Source organism: Plectrocnemia conspersa, unplaced genomic scaffold (genome assembly GCF_051122295.1).
Source record: "Plectrocnemia conspersa isolate PC_06_02 unplaced genomic scaffold, ASM5112229v1 ptg000010l, whole genome shotgun sequence".
In the NCBI taxonomy this organism is placed as follows: Eukaryota; Metazoa; Arthropoda; class Insecta; order Trichoptera; family Polycentropodidae; genus Plectrocnemia; species Plectrocnemia conspersa.
This window is the reverse complement of record NW_028277174.1, coordinates 31,382,167-31,394,713: the sequence shown is the minus strand read 5'-3', so window position 1 is coordinate 31,394,713 and position 12,547 is coordinate 31,382,167. Positions and strand designations below refer to the sequence as shown.

General features: G+C 31.1%; 1 protein-coding gene across 3 annotated transcripts; it reads left to right on the top strand.

Annotated features, from left to right (window-relative positions):
- The first annotated feature begins 421 nt into the window (after positions 1–421).
- Positions 422–9,809, top strand: LOC148231385 (uncharacterized). Of its 3 annotated transcripts, none has more exons than XM_088195238.1 (8): positions 422–519; positions 3,074–3,390; positions 3,465–3,752; positions 3,924–4,100; positions 6,282–6,484; positions 6,549–6,823; positions 6,893–7,086; positions 8,937–9,809. In XM_088195238.1, the coding sequence occupies exons 2-8, from the start codon at positions 3,108–3,110 to the stop codon at positions 9,083–9,085; spliced, it is 1,569 nt and encodes a 522-aa protein (XP_088051364.1). In that variant the 5' UTR covers positions 422–519; positions 3,074–3,107; the 3' UTR covers positions 9,086–9,809. The 3 variants fall into 3 exon arrangements, 2 of the variants coding, with proteins under 2 accessions (XP_088051364.1, XP_088051362.1); XM_088195236.1 differs by having other exon boundaries at positions 6,279–6,484; positions 8,937–9,205; XR_015811083.1 differs by lacking the exons at positions 6,282–6,484; positions 6,549–6,823; positions 6,893–7,086; positions 8,937–9,809 and adding an exon at positions 4,483–5,689 and having other exon boundaries at positions 437–519; positions 3,924–4,387.
- The last annotated feature ends 2,738 nt before the right edge of the window (positions 9,810–12,547 follow it).

Here is a 12,547-nt window from a genome sequence, read left to right as displayed (position 1 = left end):
TTATCGTAGCTCATGTACTGGTGGCGGCTAAGTTACCTAATTTCCGAAGAACACTGTCTTTTGAATGTCATTATAGGTGGTGTTAATCTGTATTTTAGTGTTGTCTGTCATCACCTATGGGAAAACCGTCGAAAGACGCAGAGGAAAATCGCGTTGGTGGTCTACTAAAACCTGACAGTGATTGTGGATATATTGTGAAGAATTATATCGAATTATTTAGCATTTGCCGAAGAAAGTCTTCGATTTATTATCATTTTTGTGGACGTAGCGAGAAAATTCCGTATTTCTTATCTTTCATCGTTTTTAGCATGATTGTTGATATTCGATGCTTTGTTATAAAGAGCGCTGTTCCCGTAATCTTATAACCGATTTGAATAATAGTAGGGGTTGCCGCCATGTTTCGAACGTTAGTTCCACCCCTGTCCGCTAGGCGCGCGCAGGGGTTGAGGCTGGGGTTGTGTCACAGCCATCGCGGAAAACTCGCGCTCAGACAAAGGGGCATCAAACTGGTGAGATATGGTGAGAGCGCTTCCGTACTTTAAACCCTAGCCGCAGCAACGCGAATCATACGTTTCGTCCGGGGCGCGCGGGGTGGAGGGGCGAGGGTGTACCGAGCCCTCGCCCTCGCGGCCGATGCGCCCCCGTACGGCGACCGGGATTTTCCCGACTTTTCCGATTAGGCTTTTCATACAGTCACCGACCGTTTCGTATTTCGACCATGGCTCACCATTGTCATCGGGAATTTCAATCGATTGATTATTTTACGATTGTTTATTTGCGGTGGTTGTTTTACGATTCTTTTTATTACATTTTAGACCGAACATTCAAAGTCGGCCATTAATCAACATATAATTAAAATATTTTTGCGAGAAGTTTTATGGTTCATTTTCCAAATTTTAGACCAAATTCGACCATCAACTTATTATATTTGAATTTGCACTTCTCGTGTTTATAATATATGATTTTTGAATTTTGTATCCTTATTTTTTTTTATTTATTACTTATTATTATTCAATACCAAAAACTTCAATTAAAAAATTTGCGATTATTTTTATGACATTTTTGATCATTAAATTCGACCATTAACTAAAATAGGATTTCGAATATTTTTGCAAAATGCTTCATGATTCATTTCATAAATCTTAGACTAAATTCGACCCATTAATATGTATATCAGATTTATACCACTTTTTATATCCTTCTTTATTATTTATTACTTAATTATATGATACAACCTAATGTTGTTAATATAATATAAATTTAAAAGGAGGCAAAATCACTATTTTTTTCTAAAATGTATTTTAGTTTTACTATTGGATTAAATTTAAAGTTTTCTAGATATTTATTATCTACTACTGGACTTTTTGACTGTTGATTGCTTCAGCATTAAAAAATCATCTTGTCTGTATTTCAAATAAATCACTATATTTGGTTAAAAGACAAGAGTCAAGGTTTGGTTTTGTTCCATTTATTTATTTACTGAACGTTTTATTATCAGGCATCTAATTATCTGACGTTGCAACATGACAGGCTTTAACGTTGCTTTAACCCAATGCATTTCGACTGTGTAAACACAATCAACAACTACTAAGTAGTGAGTCAGAAGACTGAAATCAAAGTCTCTAAATTACTGACATCTATTTTATCAATTATAAATTAGTATTATCGCTTACATTCAATAGCTGTCATTATGATCATATTTTGATTATTTATCAGTGAGATTAGGAAAACTTAAGAAAACCTAATCAATCAGAATTATAATTATATAATAAATTAAGGATAGAATAGTGTAGTCCATAGTGTCTCAGACTAGTAATTCTGAGATTGCGGGTTCGAGCCCCGCAGCGGCACTTGTATTTTTATTTATTAAAAATGTGCTATTATTAAAAAACCGACCCCAGCTGCAGTGACATCTATTGGTTATAAATTATATTACACATAATAATTAATAATTATTAATATAGATGTCACTGATTCCCAGACTTTCAGTCTGGTGATTAATACTTACTTGTAGGTATTCATTATATATCTGATTGACTTGATACAGGTTTACCCTGTTGTAACGCATTTCGCTTACGCCTGTAAGGTTACAATGGAAGATTTAATAAAAAATAAAAAAATACATATAAAACATAATATAAACATAAACAGAACGTTTACATATACATTATATAATAAACAATAAAATAACTCCAACCATATGATAAGACAATAAAATAATGTTCATCACTGAAAAATATATAAGAATTCCTGACAACCACTTTGAATATCAGGAATTTAAAAAATCACTAATACGAAAATAAAAGGAAGGCTAGAAATTTACGAAAATATTCACATCCTTCCATTTTATCGCTAATTCAGATCTCCAACATACCATAGAAATTAAAAAACATCAAGATCATCAGTATATCTATGATACCATTTTCCACGGTACAGTTAAAATTAAAATAAATTATGATATTTCAAGTTTTTAGTTATGGTTAAAAACATTTAACTTTCTGTAAGTATTTATGGATGTTGAATACATACGGTGAATAAAATTTTCATTACCAATTTATAAAATAAATTGTGGATAATTTTATATTAACCATGCCAATCAATCTATAGCATTTCAACAGTCTTTCAAGTATTGTGTATATATCTACAGGGACGTCATTTGGGGGTCAGGTGGAGGCCTATGCCTCCTCTTGAATTTGGCCAAAAATTGCATGTCATATATGAATTTTAATGAAATCGAAATATTTCTTTAAAATATGTCATTTCGGTAAAATCTTAAAGGAATACGTTTTCACCCATAGAAATATATTTTTACCAGTGAAAATATAATTTATCAGGCAAATATTAGTTTAATTATATTATTTCAACTTTTTTATACATAGTAACATATATTTACATGCGATGTATAAATGTAACAGTGAAGTTATATTTTCACTAGTGAAGCCCAAATACATTTTTATCAGTAGATATATATTTATACAAGATAATTTTTATTGCACCAATTTAGTTGTAAAATGCTATAGATTTACACTATTGCTTATAGTTATTAATCACAAAATATTTTTGCTTTTTCTAGGATACTCAATGAAAGTGATTAACAACGCACAAAGATGAACTTCTCACCGTTCACGGGGCATTTCCCTGCAACGATCCCGACGATACACCAGTTTGCGGCGAAGTTTACTCACGATGGCACCACCAATACTCTAGTACAGACCCAAGACACCGGAAACAGATACCACGGAAACAATGTCGCCCACTTCAACCAGCATCCGACGTCGCTCGGCATGGCCGTCAACGTCGGAAAGTTTAGACAGCCCGAAAACGTCGTAGTCAGTCTGAACAATGTTCCAAATTCCGGGAACGCCACACAGCAGACCATCATGAATACTGGTATGTTTTTACAGAGCCAAGGTGGCAGACTTTCTCTTCTATTTGATATGTTTAATATATTTTTGTTTAAATAGTGAACACAGGTGGAACGAAATATCACACCATCACTACGGCCACTACTTCTTCTCCCGTCGGGATCAACAGCTTAACGCACCAGTACACAGGCCAAATATCCGTCCCATATTCCCAGCAGAATAGCAACTCGGATAGTTTGCAACAGCAGCAACAGCAGCAACAACAGCAACAACAACAACAGCAGCAGCAGCAACAATTGAAATCGGACAGGAGTTCTGAGAAGAACGCTCGGGAGAGTGGATACGATCAGGATATGATGAACGCCACTCTTCTGCACCAGCAACAAAGTACGATTAGAAATATGCGAAAATTGTCATAAGTTATTGAGAATCACAAATGCAGCAAATAATACTTTCATTGTTGTTGGCATGACTTGATCGATTTTCATATATTTGTCTTAGAAACAGTATTAATTGCTTTATTTGGGTAAAAAGTGTCATATGTCAATTTGGTTTTAGCATCTGCGCAAAATCAGGGTCAGATCCAGCAGTTGCAGCAGCCGGCGTCTTCGCAGCAGCTGGTCGTTGTAGTTCACGAAGCCAAAGACCATTCATCCATCGGTAAAAGCATCAAACAAGAAGTCAGAAGCGATCATAGAGAAAGAACACCTACTAATGGCAATACTGATTTTTTAGGTATTTGTCTTTACTTAGCATTAGAACTTTGGTTCTTGCGAATATAGAGAAATTCTAATTATTTTAAAAATACAATAGCAATAGTGATTTATAACACACATACAACTAGGGTATACAATAACCGACAAATATCATATGATATATCAATACCGATATTTCTACATTTCAATAAAATATCAATACCGGTATTACAAAAAAAACAGCCAATAAGATTTCAATACTTACAAAATAATTCAACACCGCTATATCGATTTTTCATATTTAATATCAGTATTATAAAAATATTTGTATTTAAATTATTAATACTTTAAGATTTGGTAAAAGATTGGTAAAAAAACAGTGTCAGAAAAACCTCACTTTTAGGTGGCCATAACAAAAATAGGTTCATAAATACCTTAAATATACTGAATCTTAGAATTAAAATATAACCTTAAAAAGGCTAGTTCATCAATGCTAGAATCGCTCAATCTTGATCAGAACTTTGTGCCAATAAGTCCAGCTGTAGAAAAAGCTCTCTCAGATTCAACACTTGTTGAACGATCAGTTATTAAATAATCGTACATGTGAACATTTTTTTTTTAAATATGTGGTGGATTTTTTTATTATTGTTTTTCACTTTTTTATTGTCTGATTTTGATTTAGTTTTAGCGTCTGCGCAAAGTCATGTTGAATATTACTTTTTTATGTATCTTCTAATGAAAGAGAGCTATCAAAATTAGAAAGTAAAATTTCTATTTCATCTCAGGGAAATCATTTAGTGTTGGGGGTGGGGGGTGCAGGCGGGGAGCATTTTCGATTTTGTCTGTAGATGATTGGTGGCTCCTCTTGGTTCGAGTTCGTACGAACCCTCGTGTGCTCAAATTAAAGAGTCTGAAAGAAAATTATTGCTGCATTGTCAGTCTCAAACGATAATTGTTGGTTTGGGCGCTGTGTATCCGATTTTATACACATGGATAACCTAAGGGATGTGTAGTGCTTACCAAGTTTTTGGTGCCATGAACAATCACGATGAGCTATGAGTGTAATTAAATTAGCATATTAATTTACTGGAATTTTATGATCGTTGCATTAGAGTTCAAACAGGTTGCAACCTGTCATATGAACAGGTTTGAAATGGTCGTTAAATATTTTGAACAAGTGAGATATGGAAACTTCACGACCCATTGTTTTTGGATCACAAAATGCTGTAATTTATTATATGATAATAACACTTGTAGAAAGTCTCGAATGATTATTGTGATACTTTTAGTTTATTCCATCTATTGCCACGTATGGTCTGCACTGGCCAGCATAAATCATCAATTGCATCAATTTTAATAAAATCTTTCAAACTGCTCTTATTTGGATTACACTTATTTACTATTGGTCACTGTGGACCCCACAAATTTATTAAAAAAATAATTAACAATGATTAAATGTTTATCTGTAATCATCCTCAGATAAGAAATCCTAAAACCTTAAATTATTTTGCAGCTGAAAGAATAACGTCACTTAATTATTACATCGCAAACACCGGATATTGACCTGGGCCTTAAATTAACATTTTATTTATTTAATAGGGCGAAAATTAAAAAAAAATTAAAATAAAATATTTTGATAAGCACTAAAATTGTAAATATAATAAAATTTCTTTGCGGACCATTAAAATTCCTTGATGGATCCTTTCTTTTTTTTATAACGTTATAACTGAGGGTCATGGCCTATTTTATCTCCTAAGCACTCCACAAAAGCTCTCGATATACAGAGTGTCTATGGTTAAGTAAGTTGCTGAGCTTGTGAAATTTGTCTAAAGAACTGAAGCATCTCTTTCAAGCTTACATTTTCGACATCCTCAATCTCAAGCTCTTTAATGATTGGTAATTGTTGGCGAAGGTATTTTGAGCATTTTATTCCAACACCATTTCAAAAGCATCTCTCCCTCTTTTTAATGATTGTTCTTTCAAAAAATTCAAAACCAAATTATACGGTTTTGCCACCAGAATTCTGAATATTTAGGTACTTAATATTTTTTTACATCCAGCAAATATAGACTTAACTACCAAAAAAGACTTGATTACAAATGTGACGACAGTCCTTAAAAATGATTCAAATTTCTGACCGTCCAATGTCCTACAAATGATTTTATACAAATCACAATGTAAACATTTGTAAAGTAATACATTTTACAATTTGGTCAAGGAGCAAGTACTATGACGATGCCGGCTTCTTGGCAGTCTTTAGCAGCGCCAGGTTCAGCAGTAGCAGACTACCTATCGCATCTACCAGCGTCGACTCTACCTCTGTCTCTACACCACTTTCTGAAATATTCTGCGGACACTATAAAGAAAGACGATAGCGTTAATCTTCTAGCCGCCGCTGCAAATGTAAACGGATTAAATAACGTGGTAAGTTTCTTCAACTTATTCGCTTTAAATTAATCGAGGGTCCTAATTATATCATTTTATTCAGATGGCAAGTAATGCAGTGAGTGGAGTTGTCGTGCAATCCTCGACGTTATCCTTAAATCAGAGCGGGTCTATCGCTCCGTCGGTGACGACCTCTAGCAAGAAGAAGAAAAAAAAGAAACCTCCGAAAGAGAAGAAACCGAGACCGAAGCCGGGAGAGATACGTTTGACGACGGCTTTGGACGGAAGTACTCTATATTGCTGTCCCGAATGTCATATGGCGTATCCCGAACGAGGAATGCTGGAACAGCATTTAGTTGGACATACGATGGAAAGAAGGTATGCGTTTTTATCTTTTAATTCTCATAATGGATATATTTATAATGTATATTTTGTATTTCTTTTCAGATTTATATGCGATATTTGTAATGCAGCGCTAAAAAGAAAAGATCACTTGACGCGTCACAAACAATCACACAATCCTGAGAGGCCGTACGTCTGTTCGGTTTGTTTGAAAGCTTTCAAACGTAAAGAACAGTTAACGCTGCACTTTGTGATACATTCCGGAGAAAAGCGGCACATTTGTCAGGAATGTGGAAAAGGTAAAACATTATCAATGATCAAGTGGTGTCCATTGAAAGCATTTTTTGCCTTAAATCATAAGTTTTTTCCTATAAGATCGGATTTAATTAGTTCATTGCAAAATTCTTTCTTGACTAAAACTTTTAGGCTTGTAGTCGCAAAAAATAAAACAAACTAAACATATAACAATACAATAAAAAACGGGTGTGATTTAAAAGGGATTTATTTTAAAAGATAAGTGCATTTAAATAAATACTTTGTTCCATAAAACGAATTGTTTGTAAATTTAAGTAAGATAAATCGTCGGAAAAGGATTCATTGCAGAGAATTATTCATGGGGTGTTCACTGTTCTGCTCTCTGTCTAACAGTAATGCAAGAATAATTATTTTTATGGAACAATTGTTTTATATATTGCTCATTTAAATTGTCCTTTAAAAAAACATGTTTTTTTTAGTAAATGTTATAATTTTTTCTGTTGTATATTTATTATTACTCTTAAAAAAGAAAGAAGAATATAATTTTCGTTTTTTTAAATAAAAAAAATATTTCAGAAATAAAGTGGTTTAATAAGTCTTTTCGCTAGGGTTCTTAATCGAATATTCGCCCAATTATCAACTATTATATATGAATATTCTAATAATTGATTGAATATTCGTTAATACTGTCTCAAATGAAATTTAAAAAATCTTAAAATGGAACAATTTTTATATTTGAGCAACACATGCAGTCGTTTTCTCTCTCAGTATATCCAGTTACTAGTGTCACACTAAAATCTATGGTGCTTTATGTGCCTTTATTTTGTTTCGAAATGCGAGGCAATGGGATGCTTTTTCTCAACAAAAAAAATGCTTTTACGCCATCGAAAAACAGTTGTAAATAGAATGTTTATCACCTATCTACTATGACCGAAATTCGCAGAATTCGTTCGTTTAACGAAACTAAATGTTCGAAAGCTCCACCTTTTATTATCGTTTAACGCCTATCTCAAAAACAGGTGTGTGTCGCTAATTTTTGTGAAGTTTGTGTTACGTTTTTGTATTTGTTACTTCAATTTGCAAAGATTTTATTTTAATCAGTTCAATAATTCGATCGCGATTAATTTATATGTAAATTCGCACAAAACAAACGCCGATACGAATCCAAACTTTATGTACATAAAATTTGTTCCAAACATTATTAGCTATTGTACATATAATAAATTCGATTAAATTATGTATTTAAACTGTCCCGTCAATTTTACTTAAATAATTCAATCGCAGCTGATCTTAATTCTAGTGTTTTGAAAAGATCAAAAAGTATGTAATAATATATCAGTAATTCACGCAGCATTGTGTTATGCCTATTTTATAAAATTCAAGAAGTTTAACGATTATGAAAGTAATTAATGATTAATTAATATAATTATTTTTAAATTAATAATATTTTACAGGCAATTAATTGGTAAAATTAATTAATATTGGTAAAAACCGAGAAATAATTAAGAATATAATCAAATATTCGAATATTTATTTCATCCATATTTTATTAAATATTCGAATTGTTGAAATTTATGAATTATTGAGAAACCTATTTTACAAAATATTTCTAGCACTTTCAATTTACATTGTATTTCATATTTTTATTCCCCACTTACAGTAAAATCCATAGATGTAAAAATGTGTTCTAAAATCATTAGAATAAGCGTGTCTCCGGTGTCTCTCTTTATAATCGAAACCATTGTGGTCGCTTCCCGATGATGACAACATGATACATATATCAATTCTATTCAGTGTCTATTGTGTCTCAAATATCTTTAATGGCTTAGTAGCTTTTAGACATTATTTTTTTCTTTATCCCCTAATTTAATTATCCTGTACTTTTATTTTTCAGGTTTTTATCGCAAAGATCATTTGCGCAAGCACACCCGATCTCACATAGCGCGGCGCGTCAAAGCCGAGCTGAGCCAACAGGGAGGAGGCGGCGCCGGGGGCACCCTTTTATCGCTAGCTGTACCTGCGCCCGCCGCTCCGCCTCCCTGACCCTCGCCAACCCCGACGCAAACTGTGACGAAGCCAATCGACTTTCTAGCATTTGTGTCGGCGGCGAAGGATGCATTCTAAATTTATAAAAGTGGGCAAAACAGTGCGGTGTTTTTTCTAGAAAAGAAAACGAGTTGTAACTGAAGAAATATGTATACAAACGCTTTCTAGTCACGACTACCAAAGTTATTTATATTTACTTTTGAGTTTATATACATACGTATATTTTTAAAAAAGCAACGGATTATTAAGTTGTAACTAGTCATAATATATAGAGTCTATAGAGACTGGGTGTAAATGTGAATTTATATATGATAAATGTAAATATTTACCGTTTGACTCGTATACGAGTCCAACTCGAGAGGTGTATTGAACAATAAAATTACGTGTATTTTGCTTAGAGTCTTAATAATTAAGAACTGACATGTGGTTATTTTTCCATTAATTGTAAAAGTAAAAGTTTTAATATTATACAAAATATGTATATAAAAGATTTAGGATGTTCTTCTTTACGATAAGATAAAATGGCAATATTATTGCATATATGGTTTATCTATAAGGTTTATCTTTTTTTAGTATTTCATTGGTGTATCGGTTATCCTTTTCACAATAATTAAAAAAAAACTGTAAAACAAATTAATATGATACATACGTATATAAAAAATAAAAATATATATTTTATTGTGCGAGAACAATCTAAGCACAATGCAGATTATTTAAAAAATATCTTATTAGAATATTTAAGAACAACATCAGTACAAATGTGGAATAACCCTGAAATTGGAATACCTCATACTTCATAATAGTAATTAATTGTTTCAAATTGAGATAATCATATTGACTTTCAGTAAGTTTCATATAATTTAAACCTTTCTATAAATGTAGATTTAAAATCTGCTAAGATTACATTCGCATATGAAGAATTGAACAGCACAAAAATAATTATTACTTATTTTTCCTTCTGTGATATTATTTATCTCTGAAATAGAGCACAAACGTTGCTTATAACATATTTATTTATTTATTAGTCATATGTTATTTTTCTTGATTTATTTTTAGTTGGTTACAGGGTTGTGATTGATTAATTTATTTTTTGTTGATTTATTTTATGTAATTTAGGCACTCGTTAATATTATTCACAAGCTTTTAAAGCAATAATTATTTTTATTCACCTTTAAAGGATGTTTGTGAAGTGAAAAACATTAATATTTATTAAATATAGTATATTTTTGCGATTTTAAGTGTATATTTATAAAAACGAGGTTAATTAAATTGTTTAAATATATATATTATACACCATATATGATTTATATCTATTTATATGTTTTCGTTTACTGAAATTTCTTAGCATATACATATATATTTATGAATAAAAAAGTAATAATTAAATCTAAGTGGATATTATATTATATAATATGAAAGAATTGTTTTTTACGTTTTAAATTTGTGTAAGATTCGGCAATATGCATATTAGGTCAGTGATGAGGGTTTTTTGAAAATCTGTACTAGGAATAATTTAACGTACCTCGTCACTGTGTCAGGCTGTGAGTATTCAGTTACATCCGTTGAATGAAAGTAAGAGGTAATTTAAGATTTGTGTGTCGGCCGTAGTCACGTGTAGAGCTTAGATTTTTAAGGATGTTTTATTGTTTTAGATGGTTTAGGTTTAATTGGAAACCCAAAAGGATTTGCGGTTATGAACCGTATTATATTGCTTATGATTTTTGTATATTTTTCACCCACAGACACATAAACTTTTATACGAAACATTTATAACGCGAAGAAATGATTTTTTGGAGAATTTTTATATAAATTATACTCGTGTGATATAATTTATTGAATATAAAAAAAAGTAAAATTAAATATAGGTGTAAAAATGACGATATATAGTGCGGTATTTTTATCACAATTTTTGTGGATAAACCAATGTTGATTTATTTATTTGTTTGCTATGCTTAATATACATATATATATATATATATTACTACATGAGAACCAATTCATAGCAGATATTGAAAAAGAGAAAATAATAAAAAAATCTAGTATTTTTGTATCAAAGAGAATCCAGAGAATATTTTAGTTTTATGTGAGAATTTGATAAAACTGACATAGTACAAAAAAAAGTTTAAAGCCGTTGCACCTAAGTCGTAAGTCAGTATACAAAAAATGTACAATACTTTATAAAAATATATAAATATTTAAATACATATATATATATACATATATATATATATAACGCATTAAAGATACCCTATCATGTTACCATTTCGGTAGAGATTCTGTACGCCTTTGTATTGAAGATCGATTCATCGCTTTTAGTTAGCAACGGATGCCGTTACTTAGATATAATTTCATGTCGTTTTTAATATATAGTTGTGTCCGTTGATTTAGATATGCAGTTTGCCAACATTGTGCTTCCTTCTATTTTGTGTAGCTATCCTATGCTTGAATTTAAATAAAAAATATAATTATTTCATAAATGAATTTTTTATTTATATAAAATTAATTAAATTAAAAAATCTCTCCTTGATTTTCTTTTTAGATTTAAATTCTAAGCTATATTTTGATTCAATATAAAAAAATATGTGAACTGACTCAGAAAAATGTCATTTTTTATTCCGATTGAATCCCTAAAGGCCTTTAAAATAACGTGGACATAACACGAAATCTACCATACTCACACCACTCAATAACAAAGTGATTAGACATGTGTTTAAGAGGAGGTTAGTATTGTGTGCAAAAAGAACAAAAGGTAAGTTACAAAAAATCATTTTTGTGGTAAATATATAAAAGTTGTTTATTTAATTTAAAAAAGGCAAAATAATTAATAAAATATTTTTGTATAATAAAATCTTTTATATTCCTCGTTTTTGTTAAATGAGAGTTTATCACAGACACATTGTGAAAAAAGAAAATATAATGATATATGTAAGTATAAATTCTAGAAACTGTCGATCCTTTTTTACACAGGAAGGCTGAGCAGCGTATATTACAAAAACGTCGCAAAAACACAAGAGCAAACACATCACGTGAATACACAGAACAGATATTCTATAAGCTGCATATAATGTTTCTTTTACATATACAATACTTCGTTTTCTTAGATGTCGAGGGGATATAAATTTTTATTACATTACTCAAAAAAAAGAATAAAAAATATATAAAAACATATACAAATAATCTCTGACCAGTTGCATTTCAAATTTGAAAAATACATCAGTTGCAGATCGTCATTTGAGTGATTAGCTTGTAATCTTTAACATCTTTCATTTCATAATGGAAAGTTTTACGATTAATATAATTAATAAACGGAAAAAACTCATTTTAAATAAAATAAAACGAGAGTTAATTAGAATAACAAGGATGAAAGAAAGTTATCATATTCGTCATGTGAGTCTTTACATATTATATTTTAGGTAGTGTTTCCGTTGCGAAGGCGACGACACGATTTTATTGCTTTTG

What these genes read in the sequence shown, in the direction of transcription:
- LOC148231385 (XM_088195236.1), top strand. Translation starts at nt 3,108, where the DNA reads ATGAACTTCTCACCGTTCACGGGGCATTTCCCTGCAACGATCCCGACG. An exon ending in TCTTCTGCACCAGCAACAAA is followed by an intron (nt 3,753 to 3,923) that starts GTACGATTAGAA and finishes ATTTGGTTTTAG; the next exon opens with CATCTGCGCAAAATCAGGGT. An exon ending in GGACATACGATGGAAAGAAG is followed by an intron (nt 6,824 to 6,892) that starts GTATGCGTTTTT and finishes ATTTCTTTTCAG; the next exon opens with ATTTATATGCGATATTTGTA.